Source organism: Taeniopygia guttata, chromosome 2 (assembly GCF_048771995.1).
Source record: "Taeniopygia guttata chromosome 2, bTaeGut7.mat, whole genome shotgun sequence".
NCBI classification, from domain to species: domain Eukaryota; kingdom Metazoa; phylum Chordata; class Aves; order Passeriformes; family Estrildidae; genus Taeniopygia; species Taeniopygia guttata.
Window position 1 is genome coordinate 45,656,875 of NC_133026.1, and position 17,912 is coordinate 45,674,786.

The 17,912-nt window shown below is 35.1% G+C and overlaps 1 protein-coding gene across 1 annotated transcript in view; it reads left to right on the forward strand.

Annotated features, from left to right (window-relative positions):
• The window catches only part of LARS2 (leucyl-tRNA synthetase 2, mitochondrial), an 81,865-nt gene that overhangs the window by 19,537 nt on the left and 44,416 nt on the right, over window positions 1-17,912 (forward strand). Inside the window, exons 6-7 of the mRNA XM_002199176.7 lie at window positions 4,503-4,592; window positions 8,355-8,498. Coding sequence (XP_002199212.5) covers window positions 4,503-4,592; window positions 8,355-8,498 — 234 coding nt within the window. The remainder of the gene's footprint in view (window positions 1-4,502; window positions 4,593-8,354; window positions 8,499-17,912) is intronic.

Genomic DNA, 17,912 nt, shown 5'->3' on the forward strand with positions numbered 1-17,912 from the left:
TCAGATTTTTTTAAAATACCACCCCAGACAGCATAGCAAACTGCCTGTGATTCTTTTAAACATTATTTTCAAGGGAATTAAGCAGTATCATTTTTACTTATTCATATCATCAGCAACAAAAGATGAAAAGCATATAATGTTTTTCCTTTATTTTGTTTAGGAGTGTCATCAGACCAAATGTATGTTCCAGTAAGCCATCAGTTCACCACTGTTATTATCAGTCTGTGACTTTCTCTTAGGAAGTAGCTCTTTCTGTGAAGGTTTTTTAGTAATTTCAATTTCTGCATTCCAAGTGACATATTTTTTGCATGAGACTAATGTTCCCTGTCTGCGCTGTACATAAAAAAAAATAAATATTTTGTTGATTTTCTTTGTGCAGATAATTTTATATTTAGTTTGGAAGTTGTCATTTGTGTGTACTGCCTGAGCATGCATAAAACCAACAGTACATAGATTATTACCTATGAAATTTTATTCTTATCCATGTACCATTGATAATCAGTGACCCTACTTATAGTTATAAATGAAAAAAAAAAAGAAACTGTTGATACAAGACGGCTTTTTTTGTTTCAGAAAATGTATTCATGCTCCAAAATGTTGGCACTCTGTAACATTTCTATTTGTATCTAATAAAGCATAAAACTAAGGGCCTTTGAAATACAAATACTAAAATTAATTTAGAAATGTAGGTTGGTGAAGTTCTAAGCCTCTGAAAATCAAATAATTATACTTCTAGATGAGGTAGTGCATGCCCTTGAAAGCCAAAATAGGCAGATAATTGATTAAACACTGTTTTATCTTCCCAAATAGATTTTGGAAAAAATTAATTCTGACTTCTTCTTATCTCCCTTTAAAGAGGTGCAACATGCCTGTCTTCAGGACAGCATAAGTCTGTGCTAAAAATAAATTTATTATTAATAAACTAGGAAATTGCTTATCTGCAGTCTAGTTATATGTTATTCATAAAGCCTGGTGGATCTTAGAAATAAATAAATCTTTTCATGCAGCCTATAAATATTACTTTTATTTTTTAAAAAATAGCCATGGAAGTTGCTTGAAGTTGTAACCTTATTCTTAAAAATACAAGCAAAAACAAGTTACAAGGTCAGAGACTCATAATAGAAAATTGTAAAAAAGGATAATGAATTATCCAAATAATGAATTTAAAACAAAACATTTGAAAATTAGTTTTTCTTTTATTAAACACCAAAATCTTTCATCCTGATTGAGTTGTTGTGTTTTGTGGGGTTTTTAATGCAGGATTCTTTACTATTGGTTTTCCTTGTTTTTATTGGTATTTGAAAGGTACTCTTTAAATCATTTTTTTATAATAGTGAATGGCTTTTTGACCTTTACATGGACCCATTGCATCCCAAGTTGCAGTGATATCAAATCCAGATTGTAATACTACCATTTAGTCTGTAATTGAGAATTTATTTGCAAAAATAAACAAGTTACCAACCCCTCTGGTATGGTATTTGTTAGGAACAAATTACTGTGCTGCAATAAATGGATTAAGCAAGGTAGGTTTTGGTAAGGATAGGGGTATATTTCCTATGGCCAGTATCTGCTCTTTTAAAAGCAAACCACCTGTATAGGTGATTAATTTAAATTGATGTCATGAATTCTTTTAATGAATGAGTGTCATTCCTGTAGGATTAAGGAACAGTAACAGTAACTAAAGACAAAGATGCATTTTGGTGACAAAAGTAAAAGGCAGAATGGATGGGGTGAAGAGGGAGAGGCTTTTCCTCGCATTTCAAATTTCCTTCTGAAATGCTGAGGTGATGAGTGATCACTAAATCTCTCACAGAAGAGCACATGCAGTGGACAGCTGAGCAGCATTTTACGTATTTTTAGAAGAGTTCGGATTTTTAGTAGGTATTTTATTTTTGTGGAAAATATGGTAATATACTGTTATATATATTCACTGTACTGCTTTATGATATGGGGCTCTATATGTATGCTGTTACGCCAATGCTCAGATCACAAATGAGAAGCAGAAATGTACTGTTTTTGGCAGGCTGGAATGGCTCCAGCATGCTATATTTCAACCCCATTTATAAACTCTTTTGTGTATTTCTGAGTTAATATAGTTCTGTTAATGTTCTGCAGATCTTTGTCATGCTTATAGAGTATAAATAGAGATGTTCACCTTAATTTAAGCATGATGGCAGCCTAATGGAAACTTTTTACCAGACATCATTCATTTGATCAAGGTCAGTAACTGGAACACACAGAAAGTTATTTATAACAGTAAATCTTACTGTGCTAAATGATAGGAAAAAAAACACCAAAACACATTTCAAGATTGGCAGAAGTTTGCTGGCTTGCCTTCAGCACCTCATTTTACTTGTTAGTGATGTAATTTATCTTTCCTTATTAACTTGAAATGTTACTCTAAACCTTCATGGATATAAAGTTAAATTCTGAGCTTGAGTGTTCTTTTTGCATCTCAGTGACCACACAGCAGATTTCTTTTTCAGTGATACAGTCTGCTGCATTTCTTTCAAAGAAATGTCTCTTTACTCCTTGTGAGAGAGTGTGTACATGGGATTCTGTTTGCAGGAGTTAGCTTGTATCTTGTAGCTCAAGCTTGTGTGGCTTGTAACATGCTGGTTTAGATTGGGAAATGTCATCTTTTTGTTTCAGTTGACACACATCTGCCTTTCAAGGCCAGAAGGACGACTCTCCATTCACATTTCTATTTTTTTTTATTTGGCAGCTCACTTTTGTCCTACCTATTTGCCTATTGCTCACATAATCTTATATTGTACTAAAAGTGATTGCATCTCTTCTTTTGTGTGTCTCATATTCCAGTGATGAAACTCTGTTGTCTGTAGTGGCATCACACTGGCACAAGAACTGTTGTGAAGAAGCAGGGGGGGAAAACTATTAAATGTGCTTAGTTGAAGAGACGGAAATCAGATTTTTATCAAGTGGGATTTTTTTCAATGCAGAGAAAAGGGTTTTAATCAAGCAACTGTTTTTCATTACTAGGTCTTCACATGCTGAGCTGAAAATTTGCCATTAAATGTCTCTTTTTGATCTTAAAAGCCTCTTACACACACTTTTGAGGCACATTTATTCAAAGGTCATATTAATTGTTAAAAGCTGTGTTTCAGCGCTGGAATATATAGTTCAAAGCAACTAGAATATAAAGTTACAAAAAAATAATAAAAATTCTCTGCTAGAGCATTTCAGATGTCATTTGAGTAGCAAATGATACTGCAGGAGTTGTGTGTAGTGGGAAGCTAGGATGATGGGAAAACCCACGTGAAAGACATTTCACATTTAGAGATATTTCTGATGCTTGATAACTACTCCAAATGGACTAAATTTTATCAGTGGCTTACTTTTTGTCAGTAACTTCAAAATCAAAATATGTTCATATTAATCTGAAGTTCAGAGTAGAAGCCATCTTCCACTTCAAGCAGGTATGTGGGTTTACATTGCACCTGTGAAACCTGTATTTGTGTTGAGAAAACAGGGAATCTATAATGATGGAATCCATTAATTGTCATTGCATCTTAGTGCTTATTTTAAGTTAGGGTTTTTAAGAACAAACATTTAAAATATGGAGCTTCATAAGCATTTGGTAAGCAGCTTGTTTTTTAATTATCAGAGTTCACTAAAAACTTAGCAAATGTTTTTTAATTTTAAAAAAGCTATCCAGTATATTGTTGCTTGCTGTTCTCTTAACTCCCATTCCTCCTACTTATGTTGTCTTTTATTTTTATCTGTGTTTATTTCCTTCATAACCATCCTCCTCATTTGTGACTTTTATGACTCATTTTTTCCATACTTTGACCTAGAGCATCCTGCTAACTTGAGCTCCCTTGCCTTTTGGAGCAGTTGCTTATTTGACCTTTGAATGTGAGCTCCCCTTCCCGAGTCTTTAATCCTGCAGTTCAGAATCTTACCCTGTATTCCATCCTGTCTGCCCCGCACAGTCTGCCAACAGCCTGCGTTCCTCAGTGCAGTTCTGCTCTCCTCCTGCTCCACAGTTTCAGCTGAAAGCTCCTTGCTCTGCCTGTCTCACATCAGCCAGCTCCCCGCTGCCTCTGAGCATCCACAGCCTCTGCTCCTGCTTCTCATTGCTGAGCAACAGTGGAAAAGGCAGCCTGGCTAGGAGAGTTCTTTGAGAGGTCTAAATTTTTTTCTGGTTTTGCTGTTTCCTTGATAAGGCAGCTGTGATCATTTCCATTAATCTTCTGTTCTTATATCTATCAGCTTTAATCTTACAGAGTTTTATATCCCATATTAACAGGGAAACCTTTCCTTCTGCATTAAACTCACACAAATCCCACATTCTCTGGTTTTGTGTACAGGTGGATATCACTCATTGTAAGCATTATACAAATGAATGGGTTTGTACATGAATCCATGCATAAATGTTTACTCTGTGGAATATATTATCCACTCCTGGGTTAATTGTTTACGTTAAAACAGTGTAGGAAAATAATAATTTCAGAAATTTTTATTTTATTTCATTTCTACAGGAGGTAACCACCTGCTTACCAGAGTACTACAAATGGACACAATATCTCTTTCTTAAGCTTTTTGAAGCTGGGATAGTGTATCAAAAAGAGGTAGGTACAAACTTTGACCTTCAATATTTTGCTACTATGATAATTTTGATCACTCATGTCAGTGGCACATTTCTGGATTGTCCATTCACAGTCATAAAGTGATTGTGCTCTGTTAGTTTTAAATACCTCTAAAATATAATTAATTCTATATATAACAGAATTTTCTATGTAGCAGTTTATAACTAGCTAACTAACACACATGGCAATTGTAGCAAGTCAAGTCAGAAGGTGCATAACCATTCTATTTGTGAACCCTATTTGTGATCTTCAAAATATTAAAGAAGTATTGGGTGTCATAAGACTATCACAACTGTTCATCAGTTACCACTACATTAAGAAATTATAAAATTTTGTATATAACATGTGTCAGGCTGTATCTGAAGTGAAGGTAATGCAGTTCCAAAATACCTGAACAGCTGCACTTTAACAAAGCAGCAATTTAGTGAATGTTTTTACCTTTAAGTGGAAACTAAGATTTCTTAAATATGCTTTGATATTTCATTTGTATTCTGTAGAAACCAGGAAACCCCATAGGATATAATTAAGGACGTACTCCAATTATTCTCTGAATCTGGAAAAAGGGATTGATGGTGAAAGGTAGCATTTAGGATGGCAGGGTGTTACTGAGCTATTTTTCCTATTTCCATTTGTATTCAGAGGTCTTAAATGACAACCAGCAAAACCCCTCAATGTTTGATATATACTAGCATGCTGAATTGGGGTTTGGGTTTTTTTTCCTTCTGTAATTATTTTTTTCTTGTATTAAAAGAAATTAACCCCCTAGCTTTGTTATAACAAACCTATTTTTATCTGTGAATTTGTTTGTTGGACAAGTGAACCCAGGTGAATCTGAAAAGTACAAGTTTGCTGCTTCATTTAAAGCAGGGATGATACACAAAATAAATTTTGCATTTGGATTCCAAGTACTGTGGGATCCTGGAGGTGTTTGGATACCAGTGATTGAATCTACTTCCAACTTCCATCTGCTTTCAAGTCAAGGATCAGTTTGAGGACTTAAATCAGCATCTGTCAATCTGTAGGGGATGTAATCTTTGGTGGATGTGAACCAGTTGCTTTTTGGCAGGAAACAGATGGCAGAGAGAGCCCATAACCCTGGGTCTCTTTGAACAGTCATATATACTTAAAGCATATATTTGTCTCATGTTGTCAGTGTATCTGCAATATGTATTAAACACAGCTTGAAGTCTCCTGTATTACAGTTTCATTTTGGCTACAAGAGATAATTCATAGCCTTACTGTGACAATAAGAATAAGGCAAGTAGAGCGTTAACCTAGTTAATGCTCTGTTCCAGGAGTGTGTGTGTCTGACCAGAAATTACCCTGGCAGGGAGAGACAGGCTCAGCATGTCCAGGAGCTGCAATTATGGAGGATTAACAATGTCTGAGCGCTGCAGCATCCAGAGAGGGCACCTTTATTCATTGCAGCAAAATCGTCCCTTTTCCCTGCAGTACTCACCTAGTCAATATACTGTAAGGTTATTGACCTGGCCAGATGTGAGTGTCTCACTGAGGTTAATACCTGCCCTGACTCTGGTACTTTGATCAGATACCTGTAATCCATAGTGGACCCAGAGACAGCAAGCCTGGAGATAGATACTTACACTTTGGAGACCTGAAGTTAGACAGGATGAATCCTGTCTTAAAAGCATATGGTCTACATTGGCATAGTGAGGAGAACGAGATAATTGGTGTGCTCTGAACACTCCTGCTCTGTGCTTCCTTTGTGTAGGTGACTTTTAGCAGCTTCCTGGGGTCATAGTTTCAGAGGCTGTCATTGTCAAGAAGTTGCCTTTGTGAGGTACAAGCAGGAACTAAAGATTTCATTTATTAGCCAGGTTCTAGATACTGTCAAAAGTCTGTGTGAGATGGAAGGTATGTAACTTAAAAAATACAAAGGCAAGACCTTTCCGCTAACGATTTCTTAAATGCACATTTTCTTTATGTTTTGCAGGATTAATTTAGATATAGCCTCATTATTTGTAACAGGAAGATTTGTTATGCTAAATAGTTATGTAATCATTTCAGTTACCTTCCAGAATTTTCACCATTAATTTAGTAGCAAAATAGAAATAGTATTTTTTCTCAACTTAAGAGTCACAGCCAGTTTAATACAAACTTATGCTAGTAACGCTTTATATAGCAGCTGGAATTTTATTACTTCTCAATATTGTCTCATTTATCTCTTTTTAGGTGTAAATTCAACTTTGTGTGGTATTTTTTCAGAACTTTATAAATCAAAAAATCATTACTTTAGAGCCATATTCATAATGTTTTATATTATTACTGAAGAAGATGTATTTTCAGGAATTCTGGAAAATAGGTTTTTAATAGTGGAATATATTGATTTCTTTTAATTTCACTATGAATTTTCGTAAGCCTTTTATAAAAGTGTGGTATTATTAGTTGGTAACAGATAAAAGGCAAAAAGTAAAAAGTTTAAATTCAAGTCTGAATTCACAGAAGCTTCATTTGAAGGCAAGTTTCAATTTATCAATTAATAACATTCATCCATTTAAAGATAATATTTTTTTTATAAATCAGTGTAGCCAGACTTTGTGCTCACACAGTTGTGAGCAGTATTTCTAAGAAAGAGGATCCCTGCATGTTTCTTCTAGCTCTCCTCATTATAAGATTTGTGAAGTGGTTGTGGTATTTACTGTTTGTAAGAATATGTAGCATATTTTAAATGAAGCAATATTAGGTGTTTGGAAACTGATCAAAGGAGGCTAATGATAGATAAAATGTAAAGTACAATGTTAGTGCAGTTACTGATTTCTGATTGAGATACAAGTCCTCTCCATACCCAAAGAAGTAATTTGTATTTTTTTTTAATGTTTAATGTATTAAATCTCTATGGAACTGTAGCTACTGTTTTTCAGTGAGACTGATTTAGCTTAAATACTAAATAACATTCAATAGAATAGATTACTCTATTGCTATGATTTTATATTTTTTCTTTCTGTTCATTTTTTCAAGTCAATATATAGCATTTTATGCCACTTTTGGATAGGATTCTTTTGTGATCTTAGATCCTTTTTGATAAGTGACCAGTTAAATTGTTCAACACTAGGGGAGGGTGAGTTTGAATTTTGTTCCTTTTCCAGTATGTTATGTCTTGTAGTTCAGTTGACTTAAAATTAAAAGCTCAAAATACAAGGTTTGTGGAGTTGATCACCAACATTAATTTCACTTTACAGATTTTTACTTAATGCATTTGTATTGATAATGGGAGAGGATTCCAAAAGTAATTCATGCAGTTAACATATAGATAATATCAACTCTTTCATTTAAAATATAGTTGATAGCTGTAATACTTCTTTGTGATTCTGTCCTCTTGAGTTGGACATCCTTGTCTACTCATCCCCCTCAGTCTGACTCAACACTTTTGGATTAGTAGTGAAGAACTTTTAAGCATCAGACTATGTTATTTGCAGTATAGTCAATTGGAGCACTTGCTTATATATTACAGCCAAGCAGTCAGGTGTCTGCCTATCCTGCTAGCATGATCAGTCTAGACAAACCTTGCCAACTGCATTTTTGAGTCTTTTGAATTCTGAGAAGATGGATGTTCAAAACTTTTCCAGCTGAGTCCATGTTGCTGATTCAAATGGATGTTTTAAAAATACAGAAAACTCAGGTCAGTTTTCTCTACTTCTGGATAATTCATTTGGCATCTGTAAAGTAAATCTGGTTTTTAACTATCTGATGAAAGTATTTTTTCTTCCTGCAACTTTTTTTTAGGCCTTGGTTAACTGGGATCCAGTGGATCAGACTGTTCTGGCTAATGAGCAGGTGGATGACAATGGTTGCTCATGGCGTTCAGGAGCAAAAGTGGAGCAGAAATACCTCAAACAGTGGTTTATCAAGACAACTGCTTATGCAAAGGTATGAGAATATAGTTTTTGGAAATTATGGTAGCACCTCAAAGAGACTCTTTGTCCAGAAATATTAAGCTGAATGTGGTCCTTTATAGATACATATTTGAATAATATATAATTGCATAATTATATGTGTGATCTATCCCTGTGTATGTGTATATATTAAAATTATTGCCCTTGAAGTCCTTCTGTTCACCTGTTTTAAGAATTGTAGGTAAGATGAATGAATGCTGTATTTGCACATTAGCATCCTGTATTCACCATCAAGTGCTTTTCTGCATATTTTGAGTGTAGAGCTGTGCAAAACTTGTTGGTATTTTATAAGCAATGGAGTACACTGAATGCTGTCTCCTAGCATTCAGTTCCACCTGTGTCTGCACCATACTTCTTTATGTTTAAGTGCCTTTTATTGAAGATTCATCTCAACCTTCTACTTCACTTCATACTCTACTCTATTTGATTATCTGTTATTTTAAAAACGTTTTCAAGTTATTTAAACATCTTTTATTCTTATGAGCTCCAGTTTTGATTGTGCTGGGACAATGTAGTTTCCACACTTCAGAATTCAGAAAGGAAGTTTTGGCTTTATGCTGAGATGAAAGTATCAGCTTCCTATCATGTCTGGGTGAAGTTTTTATTCCCTCTGAGTGTTCTGTATATTGAGACTTCAAGTACAGATTGAGAAAGTTGCTCCCAAGAAAATATTAAAAATTCATCTTTGATCCTTTTCTCAAGTCTCATACTCAAGAAACCAAATTACTACTATCATCCAAGGAGAAGAAGTCTGTATCTCTCCCTAGGTCTATTCATAACAAAGAGAAAAGCTTTAGATATCCTGTCTGATGCTTTGATTCCTCAGACAAGAGAGGTGCTTGAGATACATGATTTTTGATTGTGCTGCCTGTTCTGGCAGTAAGGAGGGAACATTTGCAATAGCTGAAGGAAAAATGGAGCATGTCTGCAGCATCACAAAATAAACACAATGTTCTGAGCTTTTTTTTTTTTTTTCCCCAGTTCCTTTGTCACCAGATTTCATTATGACCTTTGTGATATTTTAGGGTCTGCCCCAACTCACTGTTTCCCTCCATTTGAGGCTGGAGCTCCATTAGAGTTTCTATCTTTACTGATATGTCTTTTGTCTATTGTCTCTGTACAGGTTGTAGGAAGCAATGACTGGTATATTTCTGGTCTGTATCTATGCTGGTACCCACTTACTTATATCCCTTTAAAAGGGGTGAATCAGCCATAAATTTTTACTCATTGAGACCATAAGGCATGACTGAGGAGCTTTTCAGTAACCTTGAAAACACCCCTGATTTATGGAATTATTACCTCTTGCTCAACATCCACTTGCTGCTAGGAAGGATTTATCTTTTGTATTTAGTCTCTTTACCTGAGAAATGCTGTTACAGGAAATGCACAATCTCTTGGGCAGATCACGTCTTCATCATGTCATTCCCCAGTAAGCAGGCTTATCTTAGGATATGAAGGAGCTTTTGCCTCCACAACACCCCCCCATCAAAGATGTCACCTCAGGACAGTACCATATTCTGTACCTACATGAAGGGCAAGTGTGCAAGTGACCTTTTGTTCTTGAACATCTTGGTGACATGAATAAGAGCTGCTTCTGCTTTTCATTTCCAGAAGACCATTTGTAGCAACTCCTACAAAACCTTAAAACATTGCTGCAAAGGATAGTTGAGTACTCTACAGATTTCTGTGAAGGTTTCCCAAAATTTTGTTCTGTTTGTGATTGATATTCCATAGGGTCTGTGCTAGCTGATACAACCAGATCAGTGAATGATGCCATACTGCTTCTAGCTGAAGTGCTTTGGCAAGCATTACCTTCATGATCTCCCACTTCTTGTACAGTGACAGATGCTACCAAGAATCAGCAGGTGGTTTGGATTTTCCTTTTTACTCACCCTCCACTCACTCCTATTTTTGTTGCTGTGGTTCTTTTTAAACAGTCTCACTCTGCTTCTTTTGGCAACGCTTTTAAACGTTTGGTTGTAGAGGGGGAAAAATAACTTCCCCCCCGCAGCCCCCAAACCTTGAAATAAGAATAGCAGATTATCAGGCTCTGCTCTATGAAGTCAAATATCTGATAGTCGATGGATTTCATGCTTGGATGATTAAGACAAATAAAATCTCTTTTTTGGTAATTATATTTTTCTTTCGAGTTGCAAGAGACTGGATAACATAGTATGTTGTGGTTTAGTTTTTGAAGAATACTGTTTTGGCCATACAACTCTGAGCAGCCCATGAACTGCTAGCCACAACTGAAGACAGTCTACTGGTGGGAGACTGGATCTGAGCTAATAGTGGCCAAGTATTTCAGTCTCTTAGAAACTGTGCACACATTGGCATAATCAGGAAGCTCAGCATTAGCATTTTGACAGGAGCCAAATTTCAGATCTGAAATGCTACAACTTTGGCTTCTCTTTCTGAATATTTCGACTAGTTATCCTCAAAACATCCTTGCACACTCTTCTTCATTCCTTATGGTAGTCATGCCAGTACTTCGCCAGGTGGTAAGAGCCATGAATCCTTCCTCCTAAGTCTGTTTCTTTTGTCCCCTTTTTCTTTGGATTCAGGATTTTGACAGTTCATCTGAATCCATATTGTCTTGCATTGTTGAGCACCCTGGTTACAGGGTGGTTACAATTACTCTTCCTAGCCTATTCCTCAAACTTTTCTTTCCCACCTCATTTCTAAACCTCTTGCCAGGAGAATGGGCTTTATTGAGAGGGAGACCTTCATTTACCTTTATCATTTGTAGTGGAAGGTCCAGATTTCTATGGAATTAGTCCTTATAGTAGAGGATAAAGACATCTCTTTAAGAAGCTAAAGATCTTTAATTGCTAATATGATTTCAGGATGATAACATTGGTGGGGATGATACCTTCACTTTAGCAAGTGGGATTATTTCATGTCTCCTGATTTTGAACACACTTTTTTCCATAAAGAGATTTTCCTTACTTACCTAACGGACCAGAAACACTACCCACACAGCTTTGTTTTCCTGAAATTCTTTGCAGGTCAGAGACTTCAGATATTTGTGCCTCTAATAATAAATAAGTACAGTAATTTGGTTCTTTCTGGATCTCACTTCCCTTTTTTGTCAGTTGTTTGATAATTCATATGCCAGACTCCTGTAAAAGGGAAATCTGAGGGGACATTATAAAATGGGGAATTTCAAATCCATGGTCAACTTGTTTTGCATTAGACACTAACAGAAATAGAAAATTGCCCTTCCAGAGCTTGTCTGGTCCTGAGTCCTTTATTCCCCATTTCTGAGTCAGTTGCCTGTTGAACATCTTTTGTCCAATTCAGTTTTTTTAAAAAATGTGCCCAGAAGGTTAAGACAAGATTATGTCAGGTTAGCATTGTCACAGTCATTGGGATCTGAAGATCTACGTTTTCTGTCAGTATAGAGCAGCATTTAGGTCTTCGAGCTGTACTGCCAGAATTTGTATCCCATCACACATGGCCCTTTATCTCCTCACAGCTTGGACAAGTTTGCAGGCATAGAGCATATTTAATCTGTCTTTGTGAAGGTGTTTTTCCAGGGTTTGGAAAAAGATAGAGAGCTAAGTGGATCAGGCTTTCAGTGAGCTGTATGACTAGATTTCTGCTATCCACTGAAGTTCCACTCCTTCTTATTTTGAAATTTAAAAATTGGAAGCCACTAAGAGACTATCTGAGAGTAACTTAATCCTTGCACAAGACTTGTATTTCTTTCCGACTTGGGCTACTTTCAGACTTAGAGGGTTAGAATTCTCTGAGTGTCTCACTTATCTTTGTACAGTCAGGCCTTTATCTGGTTTTGGGGTATCATAGGGAAAACCATTTGATTCTGGTCACCTTTCTCTTGTGCCTTCAGTGGTGATTAATATTTCTTCTAAAAAGTTTACAGAAATTCAAGATCAAATGTCAGAAGTACTACCCTCCTTGCCCTTTTTCTGAAAAATGGCTCTCTGCAAATCTGTTTCCTATTCCTTACCCAAAGTTATACCTGAGTTTTCTATAAATTGAACTAGTGGGAAAGTATTTAAAAAAAAAAAGCTTTATTTCTGTTAACTCGTGCCATTACTGTGTGGCTTAGAGGAAAATATAAGTCTTTGCATAACCTTTTTTCATAGGATAAGTTCAATTTAAAACACATTTAATTAATCTTCTATCTCTTAATTCTTCATGCAAATTACCAGCTAACAATAATGGCTCAATATGTATGGGTACAACCTATTTTCTACTTGTAGCACCCACAAATTAGTTTGTTGCAACTTTCAGCCTATTTTTAGTGTTATACTGATGATCTATTTTAGTGATCTGTGTTCCTCTCTTTTGCCCATTTATTATTTTATGTTTTCCCGTGTATCTCACAACCTTAATGGAAATAAAAACTAATGAGAGTAATATTCATCTGCAGTGCCTCCATTACTGCTCAAATAGCAGTCAGGAGTTACATGATTAGTAGTCTGTGAAGATGGGAATTACAGGAGTCAGTGCTTCATTCCTACACACACACTGTTTTTCAGATTTCTATTGTGTCCAGAGGAATCATCTCCTGTGGACTTGCTTTGATTTTTTTGTAGTTACTGCACCAGCTCATATTCCTTTCTTGCAATAAAAATTGCAAACAAAGCAGTGTTGGCTCACATGCCAATTTACCATTGGTAATGAGTTTTGAGAGCAAAAATATTGACCATGCTTTGCTTAGCAGAAAGCATTTTGCTTATGTAAAGTAATAAAGTATTTGTGACCTGGTTTTTAAAGTGTAAAGTACATGTGAATGGTCTAGCAGCTTTTTTTTTACTTTTAGAGAACATTTTAATTGTTATTTTTCTTTTGACTCATTTCTTTGATAAAAGTATAATGCCTTAACTGATGGCATTATTATTCAAATTGTTGTCTGTGCATTTAAGATGTTTAAGCTAAATCATTTAGTTGCCATGGTTACCCTGCTGAATTGGTAGGCAGCTTCATTGGAAAAATCTATCTGTAAATGTTAGTATTTTCTCTGTGTACCTGTAAATTGCTTTTCTGGAGGTTTTTATGCATGATCAACTGAATCCTCAAAACAGAATTGGCAAGGTTAGTCTTTTTATAGACCCCGTTCATCCTAAATTAATTTTATACAATTCTTTTCCATATTTTACTGTACAAAAAATCATTCAAATAGCTGGAAAACAATCTTTTCTTGAATAAAATGAAATAGAAGCAACTTTAAAACTTCAAGTTTTGCCTTAAATCATCTCCCTTTTTTGCACAGCAATGCAGCGATCTGTTTAACTAAAATAATGGGGAACATAACCAACAAAATTCTACTGATGTAATTTATAATTGCCATACAGATAAGTCGCACCCTTTCTTAGTTAAGTTTTTTTTGAAAAGACATTTAGAGATAAACCCTTCTCATTTTCTGTGGATTTCAGGAACACAGATGTTGGTCATGACTCTGTGGAGGGAAAAGAGCAAATGAACTACAGCTCTTCTCCAGGTTTTCTCTGGCTTTGCACTGCATCTGACAGCCTTTTTGTCTGATCTGAATAGATGTTAAAATTATTTCATGTAATTGTGTTTTGCTTGATTTTTTTATTTTGTATTTTATTTCTGAGATCTTAAGCAGAATAGTAATGAAATGTAATAAAATTGAATTACTGAATTTCAGGATGTTAAGAGTCTTGGTAGCACTTGGGATTTCATAGCAGGAGGTAATGCCTCATCACTGAAACTGAAATACTGGCTCTTTTTCATTCTTTATGTGTGATTTGTTTTGATTCCCACACTTGGAGTCTAGCTCATAGTTGTCTTCTCCCAACAGAACAGGCCTGATAAAACTCAGTTTGAAACTCTTCCTCTTGAGCCAGGCTGAGAGCTGTCTCCTGGACAGGGACCAAGAGCAGTGCTCCCTCAGCTTGCTTAGCACTTCATTCCTAAGAAATGGCACCTGGTTTGTCAGTTTGGCAAGACAAAACATTGTTTGTGTATATCCAGACCAGGCTGGTCTTTTCACCTTATTTTAAACACAGCATCTCATTTGATGGTACAGCAATGTACATTTAAGTTCCTGTTGGTATAAGGTTAATCAAAACAGTGAATATTTAATACTATGAAAAATTATAACAAATATTTTGAAGAGCTTTTCTATTTATGGATTCAGTTACTCATCACAGATATATACTCATTATTTCAGAAAGGGAGTATCTTCTCTTTGGAAATTTAAGCAAGGAATAGCTTTGAAGAGCAAATCTGGAGAGTAATTCTGGATTTACTTTTTGATTTTAAGGAAAAATTTATTTGCCTCAGCTCTGTGTAATCACACCAGAGGTGTTTGTTGACCATAAATTGTAGCTAAGGAAATGGGAAAACTGCTGACAGTTCAGTCATTTATGAGAAAGAATTTTCAGTATACGCAGTATCTGTGTTATTGCTCCTCTTTAATGTGTATTTCCAGTATTCTTCACACATGGGAAATAAAAGTCAAGAGTGACCGACAACAGTACAGACAGAAACTACTGAAGGAGAAGAAATAGTAAAACAAGAAAATATTAAATTCCAGCAGAAGCTGTACCATAATCACAGTTGGAACAGTGCAATAGAGTGCAAAATAAAACACTGGGCAGCCTAGCTTTAGTTTCTTGTACTTTAATATATGTTAATATATTAAGTTGCATTAAATGATTTTGTGTAATCTTTAGTTTACATTTGGTTGCTCTTTTGGGAATTTGATCAAATAAAGTGAAGAATTCCATTTCAATCCAAACAGAGCTTGGATATTTATTTGACTCTTCCTCAGAAGCAAAGCTTTCAAATTTTATTGTAATTTAGTAGAATGCAATTTTATTTTGCTAATTAATTGAATTCTTCTGACATGCAACCTTTTGCTGAATTTTTTATTCTGATCTTCTTGTTTCCTTACAGATCTGTCAAACTTCATTGGACTGTCTGCATTAAAATAGAGTATATACATTTGACTCTATAGTTTATATTTAGATTTTTCATTTTATTTCATTTATTATCATAGAGGAGTTAAATTACTCTCACAAAGTATGAAATTATTAGCAGATACTGATCTACTAAAAATTTTAGTTCATGAAGTCAGAGACTGAATTTTTTAAGGGTTCAGCAGAATATTTCTTTGAACTACAAGCAGAGGGACTTTTGGAGATGAGATGCTCTTGGGAAATTGTAAAGCACTTATGGTCTTGGATTTTCTGGGTCTTTTTTGCCTGAAAATTGCATAACTGCAGTTCTGTTTCTGTCATAATCCTCAGCAGTCTAAACAGCTAGAAATGTGAGACTAGTTTTGCACATACAATGTGTTAGTTTTAGTTTCAGGCTTTGTCATCATTGTCTTTGATAAATTTTCAGCAAATTCATCTTGATTTAGTTACTCTCTGATCATCAGAGGTAGCTGACTTTCATCTTCTGGCTGTGTCAGAATTTTCTGCATGTTCTGAAAGAGTAAAGAAGTCCATGAAACATTGGTTTATCCTCAGTCTCCCAACTTCTTCAGGTGTAAGAGCCTTTAAATCATTCTAATCCCTGAGCAAAACTTTGATTTCTTTAGCTTTTCCTGAGTCTGTCTATCTTTAGATCTGAAAGACTGCCAAAATGTATTTATGCTATTCCTTGACTTATGTTTAATTAAGATGGGAGTCATTTCTCCTGTAATTAGGTGTTTGCATTTGAAGTTTTCTTGTCTCTTCGCAAGTAATGAAAAAGCAGAAAGACTCTGCTACCTAATGTTTCCAAATTTCGCGCTATTAAGTTATTATCATAGATTTCAAAATTGAGTTTATTTGATAATCTTATCACTCTCTGCTTACTGGATCGAAATGCTGGTGTTGTTCTTTGTCCCCTGCTGACTCCAACATGTTTTTACTTTTGTTTTATTTGCCTGCATGCTGAGAGTCTTCTTGCTGATTGTCTTCATTGTGTTAACAAATCAAGTTAATAAATTTGTGGCAGAAATAACAAGAAGTTATATACACATTTTTAAGGGTCAGCTTTTATTTTTTTAATGGAAATTATCTGCAATTGCATAATCATAGAATGTTAAGGTGTTGGAATGAACCTTAAAGATCATGTAGTCCCAATGACCTTTGCCACATCCCACTCCCAGGTTGCTCAAGGCCCCATCCAGCTTGGCCTTGAATACTACCAGGGTTGGCAACATGGAAGCAAAATTCACGGGAGCTAATATTTAACTTCCCAAATACTAACGTAAAATATTCAGGAATTTCTGTGCTGGCATTGGTCGAGAGGTTTGTATACCCAAATAGTCTACATATATTTTTTTTTAATATTAATGATAGTTTAAACATATATTTGTGGGCATGTATTTTGTAGGGTGTAGTGCAATTGGATTTGAAAATTAAAAACTTTTTAAAAGGGTTTTTCTTAAGCTATCTTTTAAAAGGTCCTAGTTTGCACAGATGAATTTTGAATGTACAAGTGCACTCCTGTATGTAAGAATTGATGTTTCTCTACTTTTCTGCTAGTGAATACCCTAGGTTAATTTACCATTCAGAAACACTTACTAACATGCTAGCAGTGTGCATACTCTGTATTATTTGCCTTTGTAACACCAGGTAAATTGTTTGTGGTTTGCATGTTCATTTTCTGCTTCACCTGCTGTTTGTAGCCTTGACAAGAAACCTAAGGAGTTCGTTGAGCCCAAAGAACTGAGAATCATAATTCCATTTGGAACATTTTTGAAGTTTTTTTTGTTTGCTTGGGTTTTTTGTTTCATATCACACTAAACCGTTTATGTATAAATTATATTATAAAATGTTTATGTTTGCAAACCCTGCTAGGCTTCATCATCATACAGAGTAAGCTTAGTTATCTTAATTCACATGAAGTAAAGCTGGCTCTTCCTGTATTTAGTTACATGAAGTAATTGCATTATCAAGAGAAGAACTGGGTTAAGTCAAACTGTAGCCTGTATCTTCTAATAAGGCAAATGAATTAAAGTCATTATCACTGGTATTGACAATCTTGGGATATGAATACTGCAGTGAACAAACGTCTAGGAAGTTTTGCTGGCAAGCAGTTACAGACTGTACAGTTTCAGTAGAACACATGCAGTTAGCTGCTTCAGCCTGCAAAAAGTGATGTAGATTAGAATGGATATCTAATGTGAACAGCCAGTTCTGCGTGTGCTGACACAATTTCATTCTTTCTAAAATGTGTAAAGTTCTTACAAAGAATGTATCTAGGTATTGTGTGTATCTATAGAGATATACATACATAGTATAGCGATATAGTATATAGATCTCCAATTATTTATTATTCTTTTATAATATTATTCTTTTATAATGTAAGTACATAGATTGATCATGGTAGATAAAGCTTAGTTGTTTCTGGAACGATGCAATTAATGAGAATACTCCAAATTTTGAATTCTCTG